Source organism: Hyperolius riggenbachi, chromosome 2, assembly GCF_040937935.1.
Source record: "Hyperolius riggenbachi isolate aHypRig1 chromosome 2, aHypRig1.pri, whole genome shotgun sequence".
NCBI lineage: Eukaryota > Metazoa > Chordata > Amphibia > Anura > Hyperoliidae > Hyperolius > Hyperolius riggenbachi.
Genome location: NC_090647.1, coordinates 29,860,548 through 29,887,540, shown reverse-complemented (window position 1 = coordinate 29,887,540; position 26,993 = coordinate 29,860,548). Strand labels below are relative to the sequence as shown.

Sequence of the window (26,993 nt, the reverse complement as noted above, 5' to 3'; positions counted from 1 at the left end):
GGAACTCGGTCACAACACCCCAGTCTTTTGCTTTACTGAAACGTGGCTCCATGACGACATCCCTGAGAGTGCCCTCCAGCTCCCAGGTTTCAGCCTCATCCGAGCAGACCGTGACAGCACCCTCTCTGGGAAAAAGAAAGGGGGCGGCATCTGCTTCTACATCAGCTCCGTCTGGTGCCCACACTCCTCTGTACTGGCCAAGAAATGCACACCAGAACTTGAACTCCTCCTCATCAATTGCAGGCCAACCTACTCGCCCAGGGAGTTCTCCTCCTACGTCCTCGCGGGTGTGTATATCCCTCCTGATGCAGAGGTAAATGCGGACCTGCGTGATCTCAGTGATACCATCATGCAGTGGGAGACGGCCCTCCCGGACTCGCTGTTCATTATCTTGGGGGATTTTAACAAGGCAAACCTCCGCAAAGAGCTGCCTCGCTTCCATCAGCACATCACCTGCCCCACCAGGAGTGCCACCACCCTCGACCATTGCTACACGGCCCTGAAGGATGCATACAAAGCGACATCGTGGGCAGCCCTAGGCTCATCTGACCACTGCATCATCCGCCTGGTACCTACTTACTGTATAAAAGGCACCTGGAAACCTCAAAACCTGTCACTAAGTCCTCCAAAGTTTGGTCAAGTGAGGCTAAACTTCAACTTCAGGCCTGTCTTGACTGCACAGACTGGAAGGCTCTGGAATCGCCTAACCTGGACGAGTGGGCAGACAATGTAGACATTAGACATTAGCTTCTGTGAGGACTCCTGTATCCCAACAAAAACCTTCAAACTGTATCCAAATGATAAACCGTGGTTCTCAAAAAGACTACGACAACTACGTCGTAGCAAAGAAGCCGCACATAAGTCCGGCAACCAGGAGGAATACAAGAAGGCAAGAAACGACCTAAACAGAGAACTGAGGTCCGCTAAGAGGTGCTACGCGGAAAAGCTGGAACAGAACCTCTCCTCAAACGACTCATGAGCCGTGTGGAAAGGGCTGAAGGCTGCCACCAACTACAAGCCCCCCCCCCCCCTCCCTCAGCATGCCACACCGAGCTCTGAGCTTGCCGAGAGTCTCAGTTACTTCTGCTGCAGATTCGAGAGTCAGCCAGCACCTGCAGGACTCCCACAGCCACCTGCACAATCTGCCACTGTAGCCCTAGGCCCTTACTCACCCCCACCGTCAGTGAGGGAGGCGGATGTACTGAAACACTTGCTACGGCTAAATGCTAGGAAAGCCTCAGGTCCGGACGATGCCTGCCTGAAAACCTGTGCTCGTCAGCTCGCTTCCAACCTCTCTTCCATCTTTATGAGGTCCCTCCAGGAAGGCAAAGTTCCCGCGTGCTTCAAGAGGTCTGCCATTATCCCTGTCCCCAAAAAGCAGGGCATCCTCGACCTCAACAACTTCAGGCCCGTGGCACTTACATCCGTGATCATGAAAGCTTTTGAAAGCATGGTGCTACCCCTCCTTAAGCACTCTACTGAGGGACTGCTGGACCTGCACCAGTTCGCGTACAGAGCGAACAGGTCCACAAATGACGCCATCAACATCTGCTTGGAGCTCGTCTATGATCACCTGGATAGACCGGACTGCTACGCCAGGATCCTCCTACTGGACTTCATCTCAGCATTCAATACCATCAGCCCTAAAATACATCAGGACAATCTCGCTGCGCTAGGAGTCCACCCCACCCTACGCCTGTGGATCACGGACTTCCTCACCAACAGGTCCCAGGTCGTTAGGTTAGGCACCATCTCCTCACAACCTAGGATCACCAACACAGGGGCCCCACAAGGCTGCGTCCTGTCGCCGTTCCTGTTCTCTCTGTATACGAACAATTGCAAATTCACTTCGGACTCAGTAAAAGTAATCAAATTTGCCGATGACACGACCATTGTGGGTCTCATCACCAAAAAAGATGAGAAGGCGTACCGCCACCAGGTCGAAAGCATATGCAGCTGGTGCAGAGTGAACGGTTTGGTCCTAAACACAGCGAAAACGGTGGAGATGATTGTTGATTTCAAGAGGCGCGCCTCTACCCCGCCTCCAATCCACATGGATGGCATGGAAGTGGAAAGAGTCCCCAGTGTCCGCCTACTGGGCACAACTATCTCCAATGACTTGAGGTGGAACACCAACACTGCCTCAACACAGAGGAAAGCCCAACAAAGACTTTTCTTTCTCCGCCAACTGAAAAAGTTCGGTATGGCCCAAAAACTTCTGACAAACTTCTACTCAGCCACAATCGAATCCGTCCTATGCTCGTCCATCCTGGTCTGGTATGCCGGCTCCTCCGCCAGCGACAAGCTCAAACTGCAGAGGGTCATCAAATCTGCAGAGAGGATCATCGGGAGATCCCTTCCCACTCTGGACCTCCTCTACCACTCCAGGCTGTACGCCAGAGCATTAAAGATCGCCAACGACCCCTCACACCCAGGCTACCACTTCTTTAATCAGCTCCCCTCGAGCCGGAAGCTCCGGTTCCGATCCATCTACTGTACACCAGGACCTCAAGACATAAGAACAGTTTCTTTCCCTCTGCTGTCAACCTCCTGAACTCTCTCCATGGAAATGCCCATCCCCACCCCACAATACCATGACGCACTGAGGCACTCTGCACATAGACGGCGCTCCAGCTCAAGCGTACTTTTTTGGTTGTTTTTTTATTGTATTGTAACTTATGCCATTGTCTCCCTCTGCATACATGTTCTATAATGTTCTGTTTTTCTGTATAATGTTCTGTTACTACTGCATGTCCTCTATCTGTAACTACTGTATACCGTGTATTAGTACCCTGTACGTGCCAAGCCCAATTCTGGGCACAACCCAGTCGTGCTTGGCGAAATAAAGTTTCTGATTTCTAGTAGAGAAGGCCCCCGGTGTGCCTCAGGCCCGGTTCACACTGACATTATAAATTGTCTGTTTAGCTGGAATGGATCCTATGTTAAAGAGAATCTGTTACCCCCCTTCCTCCAGGAGGAGGAAGCCTCTGGACTCTAACGAGGCTGCCTCCATCCTCCTAAGCCTCAGGGATCCAGGGCTGCAGAGCCCAATCGGGTCCGCTCTACTGAGCAGCGCAAGCCACCTGTGCAGTACAGATCAGATTCGGCTATTTCCGCCTGAGCCCGATCGGAAAGCCATTGACGCGCCTGCGCAGGATCACAATAGGTAAATATTTACCTTACCGGTGTTCTGGGGCGGGACAGTAAAAAAGGGCGCACATGGCTAATGGACAAAAAGGGCGCCGCCATAGACTGCAATGCAAAATATCGGCTATTGGGCGCCCGACAGGAAAAAAGGGCGCCCGAGAAATAGCGGTTACAGGGATCGTGTTAACAAAAGTATTCGTTTACAGAATAAGGTTCATAACAAATATTGTTTACAAGTTCGTTTTGACTTTGTGTTATACTTTTTTTCCCGTTTTTAAATTTCGCTGACAGGACTGTAACAAGTAAATTTTCGATCACACTTATTTTGTCATTTAAAATGTGTTTACATAATAGCGGTTACAGGGATCGTGTTAACAAAAGTTTTCGTTTGCAGAATTTAAAATTCGTTTTCATACGGAATAATGCTTAAATATCGTTTTCAACCTTATTCTATTAGAAATACATCGCTTTTGGTATTAACTTTGTTTTTCACACTTATAATGCATCAATTATAGTTTTATTAACTTACTATTATATCTCCTTTTTCTATTTATAATATATTTAATGTGTATGGGATTTTAAGGCTATTTATTCTATTACAAATATATACATTTTTTTATTCATGTTATTTATAGTGAAGTATTTTAAGGATTAAATATTTTATTGTTTATATGTGTGGAAGGGTGTTTGTGCGGTGGGAAAGGTTAGGGTTAGGCACCACCAGGGGGGTGGTTAGGGTTAGGCACCACCAGGGGGGTGGTTAGGGTTAGGCACCACCAGGGGGGTGGTTAGGGTTAGGCACCACCAGGGGGTGGTTAGGGTTAGGCACCACCAGGGGGTGGTTAGGGTTAGGCACCACCAGGGGGGTGGTTAGGGTTAGGCACCACCAGGGGGTGGTTAGGGTTAGGCACCACCAGGGGGTGGTTAGGGTTAGGCACCACCAGGGGGGTGGTTAGGGTTAGGCACCACCAGGGGGTGGTTAGGGTTAGGCACCACCAGGGGGTGGTTAGGGTTAGGCACCACCAGGGGGGTGGTTAGGGTTAGGCACCGCCAGGGGGTGGTTAGGGTTAGGCACCACCAGGGGGGTGGTTAGGGTTAGGCACCACCAGGGGGGTGGTTAGGGTTAGGCACCACCAGGGGGGTGGTTAGGGTTAGGCACCACCAGGGGGGGTCTAGGGGTTAGGGATAGGTACAGGGAGGGTTCTGTGTGAGAGTAGGGTTAGGTATAGTTACAGTACACTATACACCACCAAGGGTGTGGTTAGGGTTAGGCACCACCAAGGGGGTGGTTAGGGTTAGGCACCACCAGGGGGTCTTAGGGTTAGGCACCACCAGGGGGTCTTAGGGTTAGGCACCTCCAGGGGGGTCTAGGGGTTAGGGATAGGTACAGGGAGGGTTCTGTGTGAGGGTAAGGTTAGCTACAGTTACAGCACAATATATGTAATATATACAATTTATTACATTATGTATATTTAAACAAAGAGGGGGTCTAGGGGTTAGGGATAGGGAGAGATCTGTGTGAGCCTACAGTTAGGTATAATTGCAGTAAAATAGCTGTAAAATCTACCATTGTATTACTATGCTTAATACAAGTGTAAATATCGTTTTTTGTTATAGACGCTATTTGGCGTTTCATTTCAGAATTCGTTTGTTGTTATAGACGGTATTTTGCCGTTTCATTTCAGTTTACTGAACCGATTCAGCACTACATTTTCGTTTACAAGCTATAATTGAAAATTAATGTCTTACATTACAACCTATAATTTCGGCTATATCCCTCGCCCATTTTTCCAGGCGCCCTTTTTTGATACACGCGTTCTGGGGGCTTCCAGCGCTGGATCACAAGGGATTATGAGGACATGGGAAGCCTCATTAGGGTCCAGAAGCTTCCCCCTCCTGAGGTTGTTACAGATTTTCTTTAATCAATTGGGATCCATTCACTGTACTCCGTTCTGTCCGTTCCGTCAAACGGAGCGCAAGTATGGAGAAACTGCGATTTTTCCGGATCGCGGGATACGTCGCATTGACCGATCGCTAACAGAGCTAAAGGCACGGATGGAAAACTGATGCCCAGTGTAAAAACTGATCCCTTTGATTCGTGCAGTGTGAACCAGCCCCTGGGGGGATAACATGATGCATCCACTTGTAGTCCGCCTGCTCAGACTCGGGTATAACATTGTGACCTGAGGCATGTGAGTCACACCTGGGTGACACGCTCACTATAAGAGGATCAGTCAGCCTGTTTAATAACACACCGCTGCCTTTCTGGAACGCACCAGAACTGCCCGGTGCATGCTGGGAGCTGTGTCCGCAGGCCGTCACCCTACACAGGGCCCGAGGCAGCCTAGGACAGGCTGAGGACTACAACTCCCACAATGCACCAGCTAATCCTACCTGAGCTTTAAATAGCCAGGCAGGTCAGGAGGAAAGCAGTGAAGACAGAGAGGAGACTGCTCAGGTAGGAACTCATCCTGCTACTATCTCTGCTGCGCTAATCACCCTCCATACGCCTATCTGCTGCTATTACCAGTCCACCTTCCGGGGAACTAGAAGTGCCAGCATGCAACCACATTACCACCTGCTGGCTTTGTGGTTCATACTTGCCGAAGGGATGCTGGGAATTGTAGTTCTGCAGTAGTCACACGCTTTATAATGCTTTTACTGCCTCTGACACAGGAGACCAGGGTTCGAATCTCAGCTCTTCCTGTTCAGTAAGCCAGCATCTATTCAGTAGGAGACCTAGGGCAAGACTCCCTAACACTGCTACTGCCTATAGAGCGTGCCCTAGTGGCTGCAGCTCTGGTGCTTTGAGTCTGTCAGGAGAAAAGTGCAATATAAATGTTCTGTGTCTGCGTCCAACATTTGTGGGGCAACTTTGTGGCTGATGTGGGAATATTTAAAAAAAAACTGAGGTGAGAGACATATGGAGGCTGATATAATTATTTATTTTTAATCAATGAACACTAGTGCTACTGATCCACTGCCTCCAATACTTTTAGTTATAGCCCCTGAACAAGCATGCAGATCAGAAGTTTCTGACAAAATTAGCTGCATGCTTGTTTCAGGTGTGTGATTCAGAAACTACTGACCAGAAAGATCAGAAGGACAGCCAGGCAATAGAGTTGGGCCGAACCTCCGATTTTAGGTTCGCGAACCGGGTTCGCGAACTTTCGCGGAACGTTCGGTTCGCGTTAAAGTTCGCGAACCGCAATAGACTTCAATGGGGATGCGAACTTTGAAAAAAAAAAATAATTATGCTGGCCACAAAAGTGATGGAAAAGATGTTTCAAGGGGTCTAACACCTGGAGGGGGACATGGCGGAGTGGGATACACGCCAAAAGTCCCCGGGAAAAATCTGGATTTGACGCATAGCAGCGTTTTAAGGGCAGAAATCACATTGAATGCTAAATGACAGGCCTAAAGTGCTTTAAAACATCTTGCATGTGTATACATCAATCAGGTAGTGTAATTAAGGTACTGCTTCACACTGACACACCAAACTCACCGTGTAACGCACCGCAAACAGCTGTTTGTACTAGTGACGGCCGTGCTGGACTGGTGCGCACCATGGCGAGAGTGCAGGTTTTTGTGGCTTTACAGCCCATATGGTCGGCCTGGCTGATGTAGCTGAATGACAGAACAGTGACTGTCCAGCTGATCAAATTTGGTCTGACCACAATGAAGCAACGACCTTATTATCTTTTGTGTGCCCCCCGAGACACTCATCTAGGCGCCGGTCATTGCTTCATTGTGATACGCAAGCCCCTTCACCACGGCAAGGTAATGATCACGAAGGGGAATGGGCGCATGTACATGCCTTTTCTTTTGTTGTTGCAGCTGCCCTCAGTGCAGCCAGAAAAATTAGGCAGTCATGTACACGCACCATAAAAATTATTACAGCGGCCGCTGCTAGCAGCGGCCTAAAAAATTCAGCAATCCGCCTGGAGTCCCGGACCCTGTTGGTGGTGGCGGAGAAGGTAGTGAAGCGGCCTGCAGGCAGACATGCTGTGTGGAGGGACTGGGAGCGACTTAGTCTTTTTGGGGCAGGCCAGGCAGCCAGTCACACGGCGTGCAGGCAGAGATGCTGTGTGTGCGGGGACTGACTTAGTCTTGGGGCGGGCAGCAGCCCTCCGGGATCCATGCCTCATTCATTTTGATAAAGGTGAGGTACTTAACACTTTTGTGACTTAGGCGACTTCTCTTCTCTGTGACAATGCCTCCAGCTGCGCTGAAGGTCCTTTCTGAGAGGACGCTTGCGGCAGGGCAGGAGAGAAGTTGGATGGCAAATTGGGACAGCTCTGGCCACAGGTCAAGCCTGCGCACCCAGTAGTTCAAGGGTTCCTCATCGCTGTTCACAGCAGTGTCTACATCCACACTTAAGGCCAGGTAGTCGGCTACCTGCCGGTCGAGGCGTTGGTGGAGGGTGGATCCGGAAGGGCTACGGCGAGGCGTTGGAATAAAGAACGTCCGCATGTCCGACATCACCATGAGATCGCTGGAGCGTCCTGTCTTTGACTGCGTGGACACGGGAGGAGGATTAGTGGCAGTGGTACCTTGCTGGCGTTGTGCCGTCACATCACCCTTAAAGGCATTGTAAAGCATAGTTGACAGCTGGTTCTGCATATGCTGCATCCTTTCCACCTTCCGGTGAGTTGGTAACAGGTCCGCCACTTTGTGCCTGTACCGAGGGTCTAGTAGTGTGGCCACCCAGTACAGCTCATTCCCCTTGAGGTTTTTTATACGGGGGTCCCTCAACAGGCAGGACAGCATAAAAGACGACATCTGCACAAAGTCGGATCCAGTACCCTCCATCTCCTCTTGCTCTTCCTCAGTGACGTCAGGTAAGTCAACCTCCTCCCCCCAGCCGCGAACAATACCACGGGAAGGTTGAGCAGCACAAGCCCCCTGCGACGCCTGCTGCGGTTGTTCTCCTGCCGCTGTCCCCTCCTCCTCCTCCTCCTCCTCCCCCAAAGAAACACCTTGCTCATCATCCTCTGAGTCTGACTCGTCTTCTGCACACGACCTCTCTTCTTCCTCCTCCTCCCCCCTCTGTGCTGCCGCAGGTGTTGAGGAAACAGCTGGGTCTGATGAAAATTGGTCCCATGCCTGTTCCTGCCGTAACGGTTCCTGGTCACGCTCATTCGCAGCTTCATCCGCCACTCTACGCACAGCACGCTCCAAGAAGTACGCGTAGGGAATTAAGTCGCTGATGGTGCCCTCACTGCGGCTCACCAGGTTGGTCACCTCCTCAAACGGCCGCATGAGCCTGCATGCATTTTTCATCAGTGTCCAGTTGTCGGGCCAGAACATCCCCATCTTCCCAGACTGTTTCGTTCTACTCCAGTTGTAGAGGTACTGGGTGACGGCTTTCTTCTGTTCTAGCAGGCGGGAGAACATGAGCAGGGTCGAGTTCCAGCGAGTGGGGCTATCGCAAATGAGGCGTCTCACCGGCATGTTGTTTTTACGCTGAATTTCTGCAAATCGTGCCATGGCTGTGTAAGAGCGCCTCAAATGCCCACAGAACTTCCTGGCCTGCTTCAGGACATCCGCTAAGCCAGGGTACTTTGCCACAAATCTTTGAACCACTAGATTCATGACATGTGCCATGCAGGGTATGTGTGTCAGCTTCCCCATATGCAAAGCGGCAAGCAGATTGCTGCCGTTGTCGCACACCACGTTGCCTATCTCCAGGTGGTGCGGGGTCAGCCACTCATCCACCTGTTTCTTAAGAGCAGCCAGGAGAGCTGCTCCAGTGTGACTCTCCGCTTTGAGACAAGCCATGTCTAAGATGGCGTGACACCGTCGTACCTGGCATGCAGCATAGGCCCTGCGGAGCTGGGGCTGTGTAGCTGGAGAGGAGAACTGCCACTCAGCCAAGGAGGAGGAGGAGGACAGCGAAGAGCATGTAGCAGGAGGAGAGGAGGTGGCAGGAGGCCTGCCTGCAAGCCGTGGAGGTGTCACAATTTGGTCCGCCGCTTTCTGCTTGCCATCGTTCACCACCAGGTTCACCCAATGGGCTGTGTAGGTAATGTAGCGGCCCTGCCCGTGCTTGGCAGACCAGCCATCCGTGGTCAGGTGTACCCTTGACCCAACGCTCTTCGCAAGAGATGACACCACTTGCCTCTCAACTTCACGGTGCAGTTGGGGTATGGCCTTTCTCGAAAAATAAGTGCGGCCTGGCATCTTCCACTGCGGTGTTCCGATGGCCACAAATTTACGGAAGGCCTCAGAGTCCACCAGCCGGTATGGTAACAGCTGGCGAGCTAACAGTTCCGCCACGCCAGCTGTCAGACGCCGGGCAAGGGGGTGACTGGCCAAAAGTGGCTTCTTCCGCTCAAACATTTCCTTCACGGACACCTGACTGCTGCTGTGGGCAGAGGAGCAGGAACCGCTCAAGGGCAGAGGCGGAGTGGAGGAGGGTGCCTGTGAAGGTGCAAAGGAGAAAGCGGCAGAAGCAGATGATGCACCTGAAGGAGGAAGAGGAGAAGGAGGGTGACTTTTCTTTTGTGTGCTGCTGCTGCTTTTGCTCAGGTGGCCATCCCATTGCTGTTTGTGCCTTTTCTCCAGGTGCCTTCGTAAGGCACTTGTCCCTACGTGAGTGTTGGCCTTTCCACGGCTCAATTTTTGTTGGCAGAGCGAACAGATGGCTTTGGTCCGATCTGAGGCACACACATTAAAAAATTTCCACACCGCTGAGCCACCCTGGGATGTGGGCACTATGGGGACCTCAGCAGCTGATGCTGAAGGGCAAGTTGGCTGGCTGTACATAGGTGGCGATACATGGTGCCGGACTCTGCCACCAGCTGTTTCTGACGAAGAGCTGCCCCAGCTTCTTTCAGCAACTTCTCTCCTCCTACTACTCTCTGACTCCCCCTCTGAACTGTCCCCCTCTTCATCTCCTCTATTGGGAACATACAGAGGATCCCTATTACCGTCATCATCGTAGTCATCCTGCCCAGCTTCGCTTGCCTCAGACAAATCCAAACTTGCACCATCAGTAGGTCCTTCATCCTCCTGACACGTTACATCCATAGTGTTGCCGCGTAACTCAGACATATTAGCTGGTGAAAATTCATCTGGCTGTAACAACAATGGCTGTGCATCAGTGATTTCAACACTAAATAATTCTTGCGAAGTGTCAAATGCAGCGGAAGTGGTGCTAGTAGTAGCGCTGGTGGCTGAGCAAGATGAGGTGTTCTGTGTCGCTAAATACTCAACCACGTCCTGACAATCTTGGGAGGTGATGGGACGTGCCTTCTTCCGAGCACTGTACTGTGGGCCAGGTCCACACGAAATTACATTTACACGACCTCGCGCAGACCTGCCGGGTGGCCTTCCTCTGCCTCTGCCACTACCTCTTCCTCTTCCTCTACCTGTTTTGTCCATATTGGGTATGCACGGAGTGGTATATCACACTGCGTGCACTCACGTAGGTAGGTGGGTTCACTTAACTGCACAGGTATGCGCACTGATGCGGTGGGTTCACTGAACAGAACAGGTATACAGTGGCGGGTTCACAGAACAGGTATGCAGTGGCAGGATCACTGAACACAATAGGTATGCAGTGCCGTGTTCACTAAACAGGTATACAGTGGCGGGTCCACTGAACAGAACAGGTATACAGTGGCGGGTTCACAGAACAGGTATACAGTGGCGGGTCCACTGAACAGAACAGGTATACAGTGGCGGGTCCACTGAACAGAACAGGTATACAGTGGCGGGTCCACTGAACAGAACAGGTATACAGTGGCGGGTTCACAGAACAGGTATACAGTGGCGGGTCCACTGAACAGAACAGGTATACAGTGGCGGGTTCACAGAACAGGTATACAGTGGCGGGTCCACTGAACTGAACAGGTATACAGTGGCGGGTTCACAGAACAGGTATGCAGTGGCGGGTCCACTGAACAGAACAGGTATACAGTGGCGGGTCCACTGAACAGAACAGGTATACAGTGGCGGGTCCACTGAACAGAACAGGTATACAGTGGCGGGTTCACAGAACAGGTATACAGTGGCGGGTCCACTGAACAGAACAGGTATACAGTGGCGGGTTCACAGAACAGGTATACAGTGGCGGGTCCACTGAACAGAACAGGTATACAGTGGCGGGTCCACTGAACAGAACAGGTATACAGTGGCGGGTCCACTGAACAGAACAGGTATACAGTGGCGGGTCCACTGAACAGAACAGGTATACAGTGGCGGGTTCACAGAACAGGTATGCAGTGGCAGGATCACTGAACACAATAGGTATGCAGTGGCGTGTTCACTAAACAGGTATACAGTGGCGGGTCCACTGAACAGAACAGGTATACAGTGGCGGGTTCACAGAACAGGTATGCAGTGGCGGGTCCACTGAACAGAACAGGTATACAGTGGCGGGTCCACTGAACAGAACAGGTATACAGTGGCGGGTCCACTGAACAGAACAGGTATACAGTGGCGGGTTCACAGAACAGGTATACAGTGGCGGGTCCACTGAACAGAACAGGTATACAGTGGCGGGTTCACAGAACAGGTATACAGTGGTGGGTCCACTGAACAGAACAGGTATACAGTGGCGGGTCCACTGAACAGAACAGGTATACAGTGGCGGGTCCACTGAACAGAACAGGTATACAGTGGCGGGTCCACTGAACAGAACAGGTATACAGTGGCGGGTTCACAGAACAGGTATGCAGTGGCAGGATCACTGAACACAATAGGTATGCAGTGGCGTGTTCACTAAACAGGTATACAGTGGCGGGTCCACTGAACAGAACAGGTATACAGTGGCGGGTTCACAGAACAGGTATGCAGTGGCGGGTCCACTGAACAGAACAGGTATACAGTGGCGGGTCCACTGAACAGAACAGGTATACAGTGGCGGGTCCACTGAACAGAACAGGTATACAGTGGCGGGTCCACTGAACAGAACAGGTATACAGTGGCGGGTTCACAGAACAGGTATGCAGTGGCAGGATCACTGAACACAATAGGTATGCAGTGGCGTGTTCACTAAACAGGTATACAGTGGCGGGTCCACTGAACAGAACAGGTATACAGTGGCGGGTCCACTGAACAGAACAGGTATACAGTGGCGGGTTCACAGAACAGGTATGCAGTGGCGGGTCCACTGAACAGAACAGGTATACAGTGGCGGGTCCACTGAACAGAACAGGTATACAGTGGCGGGTCCACTGAACAGAACAGGTATACAGTGGCGGGTTCACAGAACAGGTATACAGTGGCGGGTCCACTGAACAGAACAGGTATACAGTGGCGGGTTCACAGAACAGGTATGCAGTGGCAGGATCACTGAACACAATAGGTATGCAGTGGCGTGTTCACTAAACAGGTATACAGTGGCGGGTCCACTGAACAGAACAGGTATACAGTGGCGGGTTCACAGAACAGGTATGCAGTGGCGGGTCCACTGAACAGAACAGGTATACAGTGGCGGGTCCACTGAACAGAACAGGTATACAGTGGCGGGTCCACTGAACAGAACAGGTATACAGTGGCGGGTTCACAGAACAGGTATACAGTGGCGGGTCCACTGAACAGAACAGGTATACAGTGGCGGGTTCACAGAACAGGTATACAGTGGCGGGTCCACTGAACAGAACAGGTATACAGTGGCGGGTCCACTGAACAGAACAGGTATACAGTGGCGGGTCCACTGAACAGAACAGGTATACAGTGGCGGGTCCACTGAACAGAACAGGTATACAGTGGCGGGTTCACAGAACAGGTATGCAGTGGCAGGATCACTGAACACAATAGGTATGCAGTGGCGTGTTCACTAAACAGGTATACAGTGGCGGGTCCACTGAACAGAACAGGTATACAGTGGCGGGTTCACAGAACAGGTATGCAGTGGCGGGTCCACTGAAAAGAACAGGTATACAGTGGCGGGTCCACTGAACAGAACAGGTATACAGTGGCGGGTCCACTGAACAGAACAGGTATACAGTGGCGGGTCCACTGAACAGAACAGGTATACAGTGGCGGGTTCACAGAACAGGTATGCAGTGGCAGGATCACTGAACACAATAGGTATGCAGTGGCGTGTTCACTAAACAGGTATACAGTGGCGGGTCCACTGAACAGAACAGGTATACAGTGGCGGGTCCACTGAACAGAACAGGTATACAGTGGCGGGTTCACAGAACAGGTATGCAGTGGCGGGTCCACTGAACAGAACAGGTATACAGTGGCGGGTCCACTGAACAGAACAGGTATACAGTGGCGGGTCCACTGAACAGAACAGGTATACAGTGGCGGGTTCACAGAACAGGTATACAGTGGCGGGTCCACTGAACAGAACAGGTATACAGTGGCGGGTTCACAGAACAGGTATGCAGTGGCAGGATCACTGAACACAATAGGTATGCAGTGGCGTGTTCACTAAACAGGTATACAGTGGCGGGTCCACTGAACAGAACAGGTATACAGTGGCGGGTTCACAGAACAGGTATGCAGTGGCGGGTCCACTGAACAGAACAGGTATACAGTGGCGGGTCCACTGAACAGAACAGGTATACAGTGGCGGGTCCACTGAACAGAACAGGTATACAGTGGCGGGTTCACAGAACAGGTATACAGTGGCGGGTCCACTGAACAGAACAGGTATACAGTGGCGGGTTCACAGAACAGGTATACAGTGGCGGGTCCACTGAACAGAACAGGTATACAGTGGCGGGTCCACTGAACAGAACAGGTATACAGTGGCGGGTCCACTGAACAGAACAGGTATACAGTGGCGGGTCCACTGAACAGAACAGGTATACAGTGGCGGGTTCACAGAACAGGTATGCAGTGGCAGGATCACTGAACACAATAGGTATGCAGTGGCGTGTTCACTAAACAGGTATACAGTGGCGGGTCCACTGAACAGAACAGGTATACAGTGGCGGGTTCACAGAACAGGTATGCAGTGGCGGGTCCACTGAACAGAACAGGTATACAGTGGCGGGTCCACTGAACAGAACAGGTATACAGTGGCGGGTCCACTGAACAGAACAGGTATACAGTGGCGGGTCCACTGAACAGAACAGGTATACAGTGGCGGGTTCACAGAACAGGTATGCAGTGGCAGGATCACTGAACACAATAGGTATGCAGTGGCGTGTTCACTAAACAGGTATACAGTGGCGGGTCCACTGAACAGAACAGGTATACAGTGGCGGGTTCACAGAACAGGTATGCAGTGGCGGGTCCACTGAACAGAACAGGTATACAGTGGCGGGTCCACTGAACAGAACAGGTATACAGTGGCGGGTCCACTGAACAGAACAGGTATACAGTGGCGGGTCCACTGAACAGAACAGGTATACAGTGGCGGGTTCACAGAACAGGTATGCAGTGGCAGGATCACTGAACACAATAGGTATGCAGTGGCGTGTTCACTAAACAGGTATACAGTGGCGGGTCCACTGAACAGAACAGGTATACAGTGGCGGGTTCACAGAACAGGTATGCAGTGGCGGGTCCACTGAACAGAACAGGTATACAGTGGCGGGTCCACTGAACAGAACAGGTATACAGTGGCGGGTCCACTGAACAGAACAGGTATACAGTGGCGGGTCCACTGAACAGGACAGGTATACAGTGGCGGGTCCACTGAACAGAACAGGTATACAGTGGCAGGATCACTGAACAGGTATGGAGTGGCAGGATCACAGTACAGGTATGCAGTGGGCTGAGGGCTCACTGAACAGAACAGGTATGCAGTGGCAGGATCACTGAACAGGTATGCAGTGGCAGGATCACTGAACAGGTATGCAGTGGCAGGATCACAGTACAGGTATGCAGTGGGCTGAGGGCTCACTGAACAGAACAGGTATGCAGTGGCAGGATCACTGAACAGGTATGGAGTGGCAGGATCACAGTACAGGTATGCAGTGGGCTGAGGGCTCACTGAACAGAATAGGTATGCAGTGGCAGGATCACTGAACAGGTATGCAGTGGCAGGATCACAGTACAGGTATGCAGTGGCAGGATCACAGTACAGGTATGCAGTGGGCTGAGGGCTCACTGAACAGAACAGGTATGCAGCCAGGAAGAAGTTAAGCCTAACTAATCTTTCCCTATATGAGAGACTGCAGCAGCTCGCCCTACTCTCACTAATGCAGGCACACGAGTGGCCGTAATGGCCGCCGCTGCCTGCCTTATATAAGGGGGGGTGGGGCTCCAGGGGCTAGTGTAGCCTAATTGGCTACACTGGGCCTGCTGACTGTGATGTAGAGGGTCAAAGTTGACCCTCAGTGCATTATGGGGCGAACCGAACTTCTTCCGCAAAAGGTTCGCGTGCGGTACCCGCACGCGAACCACCTACGTTCGCGCGAACCACGTTCGCCGGCGAACCGTTCGGCCCAACTCTACCAGGCAACTGGCATTGTATAACAGGAAATAAATATGACATCCTCTGCATCCCTTTCACCTCAGGTTCCTTCGAAAAGGACTCTTTAAAGGATAACTGTAGTGACTGTGAGAAAAATATGGAGACTGCCATATTTATTTCCTTTTAAACAATATCAGTTGCCTGGCGGCCCTGCTGATTTTTTTTTTGCCTGCAGTAGTGTCTGAATCACACACCAGAAACAAGCATGCAGCTAATCTTGTCAGATCTGACAACAATGTCAGAAACACCTGATCTGATGAGCAGATGAGTTGGCTTTGAGCCGCGCTTGCTGAGCAGTTCAGCCTCTCGTCTGCTGCGCGTCCATGCAAAAAGGGCGTCGGGAAGAAAGGACGCGTGGCATAATAGCGTTTATAAAAATATTGTGTTGTATTTAATTTACAATAATGTTTTGCAAATTAAAAAACATTTAATAATGTCTATAAAATCGCAAAGTGTGAAAACGATAATCTTCCCTGTTTTGAAAGTGAAACTTATAATTACATTTGTTAAAAAACGATAATATGTATAATCGTTATAATTGTATAATATTGTGTATGACCTTCATGTATCATTTCTTCTTGTAATAAAATCTAAAAATATTGTTTATAACGATGAAAAAAAAAAAATATAAATAATAACTGTAGTAAAACATTAGTAAATATTACTAACATTTCACTACACCTAACCCTACTCTTACACATAACTACTCTTACTCTACCTATCCCTAACTCTTAGACACCCCTGGTGGTGCCTAACCCTAAAGGTGCGTACACACACTATACTTCTGCAAACGACGGGTCCGCCAGACTGGCGGACGTTCTGTCGACAGTAGCACGTGTGTATGCCCCACCACCCCCCTGGTGGTGCCTAACCCTAAGACCCCCCTGGTGCAGTGTTGCCAACTCATCCCTTTTAATTACTGACACATATGAATTATACAGGTTTTGTGGCTAGGTAGTTGCAGTTAAGGCACTGATTATGTGCAAATAGCCCAAGAACCTGTATAACTTAGATGTGTCAGTAATTAAAGGGATGAGTTGGCAACACTCCCCCTGGTGGTGCCTAACCCTAAGACCCCCCTGGTGGTGCCTAACCCTAAGACCCCCCTGGTGGTGCCTAACCCTAAGACCCCCCTAGTGGTGCCTAACCCTAAGACCCCCCTAGTGGTGCCTAACCCTAAGACCCCCCTGGTGGTGCCTAACCCTAAGAGGCCCCTGGTGGTGCCTAACCCTAAGACCTCCCTGGTGGTGCCTAACCCTAAGACCCCCCCTTAGTGATCGCTTTATTGTGTGGATAATAATGCTTTACAAATAGTGACTGTAAAAAATATATTACAACTTACTGATCGCTTTAATATGTGGAAAATAATGTTTTACAAACAGTAAGTGATAACATTTTAAACAACGGATTAGTTAAATACGATACATATGTTTAGTATATTTGTAAACGTAATTCGTCACGGGCGCATTTTGTAAACTTAAATCATCACAAGCGCCGTTTGAAAACGTTAATAAGCTCTGGGCGCCCTTTTTCCCGTTTGACGCCCAAACGTCAAATGATATTTGATATGGGAGTGAATGATGGCACCCTTTTTGTCCACTTGCCTCATGCGCCCAAATGTCCTGCTTCCGCCTGCCGCCTGCCAGTGCAATGTAAATGCAGCTGAATTATAGTGGCACCCATTACACCACACGTGTCCAGCGCTGTCACGCAGTGGTGGTATGGGGCGGCAGAGAACCGTGACATGTCTAGTCTGAGCAGGCCGCAGCCGTACTCAGATGTGACTCTATGGGGGGGGGGGGGGGGGAGGGCTGCCTCGCTAGCGCTGGTACCAAGCACTAACAAGCACCCGGACGGTGCAGGAGAGCAGCTGACAGGCGGTGGATTCACTGCCTGTCAGCTGCCCGTGTAAAAGAGGCCTGGGCTCAAATCCTGGGCCTGGCCAATGTATGCGAGTTGGCTTTTAAAATCCTACAAATCCCTAAGCAAGCTCATTTTTCTCTTGGATATATCATAATGGTACATGCTAGGCTGGCTTCAGCATGTAGCATTGTAGTGTGTTGTGTTGGTGGTATAATGGTTAGGATAGCAGCCTACCACGCGGTAGGCCTGGGTTCAATTCCTGGGCCTGGCCAATGTATGTGAGTTGGCTTTTAAAATCCTACAAATCCCTAAGCAAGCTCATTTTTCTCTTGGATATATCAAAATGGTACATGCTAGGCTGGCTTCAGCATGTAGTGTTGGTGGTGGTGTAGTGGTGAAGAGAGCTACTTACCAAGCACTCAGACCTGGGTTCAATTCCTGGCCTAGGTATGTAAGCTGGCTTTTGAAATTGTACAATTCCCTGGAAGACGAGACCCTCCTCCCTCCGGGAGGAAGGGTGAGAGAGGAAGGGAAAAAAGGACTAAGGGAACAGTCAATAGGGTCTATGGGCTACCATATAGCATAAACAAGGTTCCATTTGCGATTATTATAATTTTTCCGCCGGAATCCGGAATTCCACGGACATTCGTAAAAATCCGGCGGAATTCTCATAGCGACGGAATTTAGCTCTGGCGAAATCCATTAATTCCGGCGGAACGGAATTTGTTCGTTCCGATCATCCCTAATTGGCAGGCTCTAATAAAGTACTATTGTTGAAATATGCAGTAGTTCATGAACTCTAATTTCCACATATTGGATTAGGAGGGGACTTTCTTGCTCTCCTCTTTGCATGGCAAAACTGATTGGCTGACAGTCCAGCAAGGCATGATGGGATTTGCGGTTCCTCAGCACCACAGATGCCATAGATTTCACTAGTCCAGCATATTCATGTCCAGCAACAGATCAGCCTGCGCTATATAAAGTAACTTGTCTGTTATATCGCAGTTAATCAAATTAAAATTTTCATTATAAAAAGCCACTCTGAGAGAGCAGGACTGCATACCCCGATCGTGTGGCTGCGTAAGTGAATTAACCTCCCAGCAGATATTATATCGGACCTCATTTTCTGCAAATTAAATAATTAGCAGAGTGCTGATCTGTTCCTTTCCTTCTGAAGACATTTCTGATAAGAACTTTTCTTGTTAAGTACAAAGACTGGGTGAGAAGGTCTGAGCACTGAGGCAAGGCTGCCCTAATGGTTTAAGCTTGGCCTATGACTGGCGGAGTGTATGCTTGGTAATTGAGGGGGGGCAGGACAGGACCTCCAGGGTGTACTGGGGAAGCTCCCTCCAAATGTCCAGCCTGGGGTACTCCATGGGGTATTCAGGGCACATGGTGTCAAAGCCACGAAAACACCTCATGTAGTCAGCCACTGTACAGGTCAGTCACTGGCATTGACTAGAGAGGGAGGCTGCTGCTGGCACCTCCCTCTTTGGGCAGCTCCACCGTGTACTGTAGAGTTGCCTGGTGAGACTCCTGGCAGATCTCCTGGGTGCCTGCTGAAGTGGGCCGCAGGCACCTGCTGAGTTGGCCTGACCCCCCCCCCCCCCCCCGTATAAGGCTCTAAGCAAGGGCCTCCTGCAACTCCCTTGTTCGAAGCTCTTGTTGAAGGAACTCCCCCCAGCTTCCCCTTCAGCCGTGGGTCCAGGATCATGGCGATCCAGATGTCCTCCCTCTGCCGCATCTGGATCGTAGTATGTAAGATACCATGGGATAGAGGTGCACCACAGCAGGCACATTTGCGTCATCCACCCCCGAGACCACATCCCTGTCCCCACTTCCCCGCCGCTGTGCCCACCGCTCCCCCTTCACTGCGCTGCCACCTCTCCTGCTCACAGGGCCACCCTTTTACGGACTAAATTTGCATAGAAATTTACGGTATGCCCATAAATTTACGGACGGTTGGCAACGCTGCTAATAAGTAACCACACACTGCCACTGTCTCTGATGGCCAGTGAGGACTAACACTACCAAACGTGCAATACTAGCAGTAGCTGGATCACTGACTGGGGAATAAAATATAGATATCTAGACTATAGATTCAAAACAGGGATGAAGGGTTTTTGTTTGTTTGTTTTGTTTTTACAAAAAATTACCCTCCACCCCCAAAATAGACACAAACAAAAAAAACTGATCAGGTATCACTAATTCTACTCTACTACTATAATCAATGCACAAACTGAAACTACAGTTAGTTCACTTCACTATAAAGAACTCAGTGAGTGAACAACACTAAACTAAAGGCTCGCACACACGCTCAACAAAACTGCCTGATTCTGTCGTCTGACTTACATAGTTACATAGTTATTTTGGTTGAAAAAAGACATACGTCCATCGAGTTCAACCAGTACAAAGTACAACTCCAGCCTGCTCCCTCACATATCCCTGTTGATCCAGAGGAAGGCGAAAAAACCCCCACAAGGCATGGTCCAATTAGCCCCAAAAGGGAAAAATTCCTTCCTGACTCCAGATGGCAATCAGATAAAATCTCTGGATCAACATCATTAGGCATAACCTAGTAATTGTAGCCATGGATGTCTTTCAACGCAAGGAAAGCATCTAAGCCCCAGTTAAATGCAGGTATAGAGTTTGCCATAACGACTTCCTGTGGCAATGCATTCCACATCTTAATCACTCTTACTGTGAAGAACCCTTTCCTAAATAAATGGCTAAAAGTTTTTCCTCCATGCGCAGCTCATGTCCTCTAGTCCTTTGAGAAGGCCTAGGGACAAAAAGCTCATCCGTCAAGCTATTATATTGCCCTCTGATGTATTTATACATGTTAATTAGATCTCCTCTAAGGCGTCTTTTCTCTAGACTAAATAAACCCAGTTTATCTAACCTTTCTTGGTAAGCGAGACCTTCCATCCCACGTATCAATTTTGTAGCTCGTCTCTGCACCTGCTCTAAAACTGCAATATCTTTTTTGTAAGGTGGTGCCCAGAACTGAATTCCATATTCCAGATGTGACCTTACTAGAGAGTAATACTATGCTAGCATCTCGAGTTTTTATTTCCCTTTTAATGCATCCCAAAATTTTGTTAGCTTTAGCTGCAGCGGCTTGGCATTGAGTACGATTATTTAACTTGTTGTCGATGAGTACTCCTAAGTCCTTCTCCAAGTTTGATGTTCCCAACTGTATCCCATTTATTTTGTATGGTGCTAGACCATTGGTAGGACCAAAATGCATGACTTTACATTTGTCAACATTGAATTTCATCTGCCATGTATGTGCCCATATAGCCATCCTATCCAGATCCTGTTGCAATATGACACTATCTTCCTGAGAGTTGATGATTCTGCACAATTTTGTATCATCTGCAAAAATAGCAACATTGCTCACTACTGCATCTACTAGGTCATTAATAAATAAATTGAAGAGCACTGGACCCAGTACAGACCCCTGTGAGACCCCACTGCTAACAGTCTCCCATTTTGAGTATGATCCATTGACCACAACTCTTTGTTTTCTGTCCATTAGCCAGTTCCCTATCCATGCACACAGACTCTTCCCCAGTCCTTGCATCCCCAACTTTTGCACCAGACTTCTGTGGGGAACAGTGGCGAAGGCCTTTGCAAAGTCCAAATATATCACATCTACAGCATTCCCAATATCCATATTAGCATTCACTACCTCATAAAAGCTGAGCATGTTAGTCAAACAGGACCTGTCTTTAGTAAACCCATGTTGATGCTGAGAAATAAGATTATTTTCTACTATGAAGTCATGTATAGTATCTCTTAGTAACCCCTCAAATAGTTTGCATGCAACTGATGTTAAGCTTACAGGTCTATAATTTCCTGGATCAGATTTTTTGCCCTTCTTAAATAATGGGAAAACGTGGGCTGTACGCCAATCCACTGGGACTGTGCTAGTTGCAAGAGAGTCACAAAAGATAAGATAAAGGGGCTTAGCTATAACTGAACTTAATTCTCTTAGGACCCGAGGATGCATGCCATCCGGGCCAGGTGCCTTGTCTATTTTTAATTTATTTAGTCTTGCCTTTACTTCTTCCTGCGTTAAGTATTTAATATTACAGTTAGAAGATTGAGACTCTTCTGCCTCTGTAATTTGCAACAGTGCTGTTTCCTTTGTGAAGACAGAAGCAAAGAAAGCATTTAATAACTCTGCCTTACCTTGGTCATCCAACATTGAGTTCCCACCCTCATCCTTTAGGATTCCTATACAGTCAACCTTTCTTTTTTTAGAGTTGATGTACTTGCAAAACTTTTTTTGGGTTAGATTTGATATCCCTAGCGATTTGATTTTCAGCTTCGATCTTTGCCAGCCTAATTTTTTTTTTACAATTTTTATTGCACTCCTTATAATTGCTTAGTGCAGCCTCGGTCCCCTCCTGTTTTAGGACCTTATAGGCATTCTTTTTCCTCTTCATTTTATCCCTAACCTTTCTATTCATCCATAGCGACCTTTTTTTATTCCTAGACATTTTGTTTCCATATGGGATATACATAATACTACAATATTGATTGAGAATAAGTTTAAAATCTTGCCATTTCCCTTCAGTGTCCTTCCCTTGAAGTACATTATCCCAGTTCACCAAACTTAGTGCCTGCCTAATTTGATTGAACTTTGCTTTTCTAAAATTCATAGTTTTAGTGGTCCCGCTGCCCCATGGCCTATCAGTCACCAGATCAAACGTTATCATGTTGTGATCACTATTTCCCAAATGTTCTTGAACCTGCACATTTGATACATTATCTGGTCTATTAGAAATGATCAGATCCAGTAACGCATGCCCCCTAGTTGGTTCAGTTACCATTTGAGTCAAGTAATTGTCCTGTAGTGCTGCCAGAAATCTGCTGCTTTTACCAGAATGGGCAGCCTCAATACCCCAGTCAATGTCTGGAAAGTTGAAGTCGCCCATAACTATGACCTCATTTTTACTTGCAGTTTTTTCAATCTGCTGTAGTAATCGCAGTTCTGCAGCTTCATTAATAAGAGGTGGTCTGTAGCATACCCCAATAAGCAATTGGCAACTTTTATTTCCACCATGAATATTTACCCAAACGGACTCCACATCTTCGCAATCTTCCTCAATCTCATCGTTGAGGACAGCTGTAAAAGAATTCTTAACAAAGAGACAAACCCCTCCACCTTTTTTCCCTGTTCTATCCCTCCTAAACACATTGTATCCTTTTAAATTAGCTATCCAGTCATGGCTTTCATCCATCCATGTCTCGGTTATTCCCACAATGTCATAGCCTTTGTCATTCAGAATGAACTCTAGTTCGTCTATTTTATTTGCAAAGCTCCGAGCATTGGTTACCATGCACTTAATATTTTTACCAACACATTTACCAATTTTGTTTACACGAAATGGGCTACTTGAAGTTTTACCAACCTCCTTAATCTTTACACTGTCCCCACCCCCCTCTCCACCCTCCATAATGTTAGGTTCCCACTGTCTTTTTACCTTATCTTGTGTACATATTGAGAGAGAAACTCCGACCAAGAATTGAACTTTATCCCAATCAGTAGCTGATACCCCCTTTTACATGATAAATCTATTCCTTTTCACAAACAGACCATCAGGGGGCGCTGTATGACTGATATTGTGGTGAAACCCCTCACACAAGAAACTCTGAGGACCGTGGTACTCCTGGCAATTTCCTGTCTGTGAACCTTGCTGCATTGTGGGAAATAGCTGTTTACAGCTGTTTCCAACTGCCAAAAAGCAAGCAGCATCTCCTTCCACTGACATCGGCCTGCCAGCAGTAAAAACTTAGCCATGTGATAAATGTCAGAATGTAAATCAGGGAGAGGAAAGATTTTACAATGGGCAAACACTGACTAAATCATTTGTACATAATTATTGTAAAAATGAAGCACTTTTTTATTACATTATTTTCACTTGAGTTCCTCTTTAAGTCTGTCTTAGAATGTTGGACGATAATCAGGCATGTGGACGTGTAAAAACTACTTGACGAGCGACTGATAAGAGGCGTTGCGCCCGATCCAACTGTCGGATCTACGTTGGCCTATGGTTGTCTGATATTGTGCAGATTGGCCGTGTGTACAAGATGTTGGAACGACTGTTAAACGACTTGTACTTATTTTCAATGTGTAGTCCATCGTTCTGCTATCATGCGCAGTATGTAAATCAGTTGGTCGTTTATCCGTCCGGACGTGTGGACATACAGGTCATGAGGTATGTCAGGTCGTGTGTGCGGTCGCGTGCGTGTTGTGCACGAGTTGGACGTGTGTACTTAGCTTAGCTCTGTGTAATAGATTAGAGACTGAGACTGTCACTTGACTGTCACTCACTACAGGCAGCACAATCTGACTCTGATTGTGTCACACTACTGCCGCTGCTGGCTATATACTGGCTATATACTATAGTACTAACAGTCTAAAGGTGGCCACACACCATACAATTTTTAAAAAAATATCTTTTCAATTCAAGAATTGCAATTATTTTTTTATGATTGATTGTGACATTTTCAAAAATCTGACCAATGTACCACACACGTATGTTAAATTTTCCCCCAATTATGATAAAAATGATTGAAAACTCAGAAAAAAATGCTTGGGTCTGTACATCAAGTAATCGACAATCTACCACACACCATTCAATTTTCATACAAAATTGATCAGAAAAATCCAACACTCCCGATCTCCATTTATTGAATAAAAACAGGAAACATGATTTCTCGAGCAAATGAAAAAGAAGCTTTATATGGGGAGGGGAGGGCAGAAGCTCACCTCTTCTGATTGGTTGGTAGGACCTCGGCCAGGGGCTCTGTGATTGGCCCAACAACATCATTTCCTTGGTTACGAGTTCATTAGAAATCACAACTCCTATCATAATTCTAAAATTACGAGTCAAATCCGAATGCATTCGAAATTGGCCATTCGTGATCTCGGCCGATCACAAATGACAATTTCAACCTCAAATGCAGATTTCGCTCGAAAATACGACCGATTCGTAATTACGAGGTCGTGATGAGCATCCCTGGTTGCAACAAAGTACCATTGACATTATATATTTGTGCGTTTTGCCACTTTGACTGGTGCACATGTGACCTTTGTGTCTCTTGCAGGCTGTACAGCAGGTGGCGATGGCTTTGGTGAAGAGCGGCTGGCTCTGGAGGCAAAGTAAGTGGATTCCCCTTAAAATAAACACACACACGTCATACTTACCTCTGGTGTAGCCTACTCCTCAATCCCTTTCTCCTCTCCCGCATCCTGTTTATCCACTGTGATCACTGGAATTCTCCATCCTCCATTTTAAAAATGGTGATGACCCCGTAACAGCTTCTGGGTCAGCATTCCGTCAACCAGTAATATGGCTTGAGCCATAGGGAAACATGGACATTAGCTTGCACATCATTTCTACTTTTAGTTATACCTGACAGCAAATAATATAGTGGAAAAGGGCTGGTGGCTGGATAGTGTAATGTTTAAGGACTCTGCCTCTAACATGGGAGACCTGGATTCAAATCTGGGCTCTTCCTATTTCATAAAGCCAGCACCTATTCAGTAAGGAGTTCTTTGGGCAAGACTCCCTAACACTGCCTACTGAGTGCGCTCTTGTGGCTGCCTTGCAAGTGCTTTGAGTCCGACAGGAGAAAAGCGCTATACAAAAAAAGGAATTATTATTATAAGGCTTTTGGAGAGACAAATATGACTAGATCTAGTCGGAACTGGATGGAATTGTTGTTAGAAGAAAATGGCTAGCTTCTTAGAGGAACTGATGCTGAGGCAAGTATGTAATGTTAACTTGCAGGTATATCATGTGTTTATTTTAAATTATTTTCTTGTTCAGGTTCACATTAAGGCTGGATTCACACTTGTCTATGAGCTTTTTGAGTGTTTTTCTGTATGAGTTTTTGTTAGTTTTCTGCATCTGAAAAATGCATTCAAGTGTGATCTAGCCTGTTGATTAACATTGGTTCTTTACTTTCCTATGCAGCGAACACACAGCTAAACAGACAAGTGTGTATCCAGCCTAAAGCAAACATGAGTTAAAATGGATCTGAACTCTTGCACAGGACAGAAGGAAAACAGAGAAATGCACCCTGTATGTATTTAGAGAGCCTGTCTAATTCCCCCTCATCTGTGACTAATCACAAGCTGTAATTTGATCTCTTCCCTGTGTCAGCTGACTGCCACGGCAGAGCAGCTAATATGTAAACATAGGATATTAACAATATGCCTGCTTCCATGAATGATGGAAGTAGACACACTGCCGATTTATTGCAGGATTTGTATCAGCTGTAACAAAGAAATGTTTTTCTTTAAAGGTTATTATTCTGTTGCTTATCTTTTACTGCCGAGAGGAAGTTCTGAGTTCAGGTCCGCTTTAATAATATTGAGCACTATGGAAGAGTGAAATTGCCCAAACCAGTTTTCTTCTCCTGTAAAGGTGGCCACTAATGATACAATTTGCCGAACGATTGTTTACGAATGATTCTTCATATGAGCGGTCGTAAATGATCATTTGGGACCATTAAGGGACAAAAATGTACTAACCAATCTGATTAGATTGACGGGATCGAACTGAAATTCGGATCATTAATCTGATTGGGTTGGTTAGGAGATTTTTGTCTGTTAGTGGTCCCAAATTATCATTTACGATCGCTCATACAAAGAATCGTTTGTAATCGATTGTTTGGCAAATTGTACCGCTAGTGGACACCTTGAGATAAAATCGGTATATCTGGTCATGTGACGGTGTGACTTTGCGCTCCCCGCAGGCTCGGTGTTGCGCCGCTGGAAGAAGAACTGGTTTGACCTGTGGATGGACGGCGGTCTGGTCTATTATGCAGATGACAGTCGGCAGCACATGGAGGAACGCATCCCCCTGAAATACAACTGCTTGAACGCCCGATCGGGCCAGGAGTGCGGAGGTGAGCTCTCTGATACGCTGCGGGGGGTTCATGAAAGTGTCTGAAGTGTCCAATCAGAACAGCTCCCCAGGATCTCATGTATATAAACATGTGCTCTGTCAGCCAGTGCTCACACTCTCTCTATTTAGCCTCCTGGGGACCGGCAGGCTATCCCCGCTTATGGAGAAAGCGTGACCAAGAATTGAACTTCATCCCAATCAGTAGCTGATATCCCCTTTCCCGTGAGAGATCTTTTCCTTTTCACAAACTGATCATCAGGGAGCTTTATGGCTGATATTGTGGTGAACCCCTCCCACAGGAAACTGTGTTGACCATGGTCCTGGCAGTTTCCTGTCTGTCAACCTTGTTGCATTGTGGAAATAAGCAAGCAGCAGCTACTTTCAGTGACATCACCTGCCAGCAGTAAAAATGTCACCATGTGATAAATGTCAGAATGTAAATCAGGGAGAGGAAAGATTTTACAATGGGCAAACACTGACTAAATTATTTATACATAATTATTGTAAAAATGAAGCACTTTTTTTATTACATTATTTTCACTGGAGTTCCTCTTAAAGGACCAGAGCATTTTTACATGGAAGGGGAGGGGAGGGGGTTTCCCTAGTATAGATAGGTGTCCTCCATATAGCCAGCAGCCATTACTCACCTCCCAGCGATGAGCAGC

At 47.9% G+C, this 26,993-nt stretch overlaps 1 protein-coding gene across 2 annotated transcripts in view; it reads left to right on the top strand.

Annotated features, from left to right (window-relative positions):
- Positions 1-5,448: 5,448 nt before the first annotated feature.
- Positions 5,449-26,993, top strand: part of PLEKHB1 (pleckstrin homology domain containing B1) — a 36,026-nt gene continuing 14,481 nt past the window's right edge. The window contains exons 1-3 of one of the 2 annotated variants that reach the window (XM_068266589.1): positions 5,449-5,605; positions 24,521-24,575; positions 26,177-26,329. In XM_068266589.1, the coding sequence (XP_068122690.1) occupies positions 24,539-24,575; positions 26,177-26,329 (190 nt within the window). In that variant the 5' untranslated portion in view covers positions 5,449-5,605; positions 24,521-24,538. Of the gene's footprint in view, positions 5,606-23,605; positions 23,629-24,520; positions 24,576-26,176; positions 26,330-26,993 lie in introns of those variants that run through there. The other variant, XM_068266590.1, reaches the window with a different exon arrangement.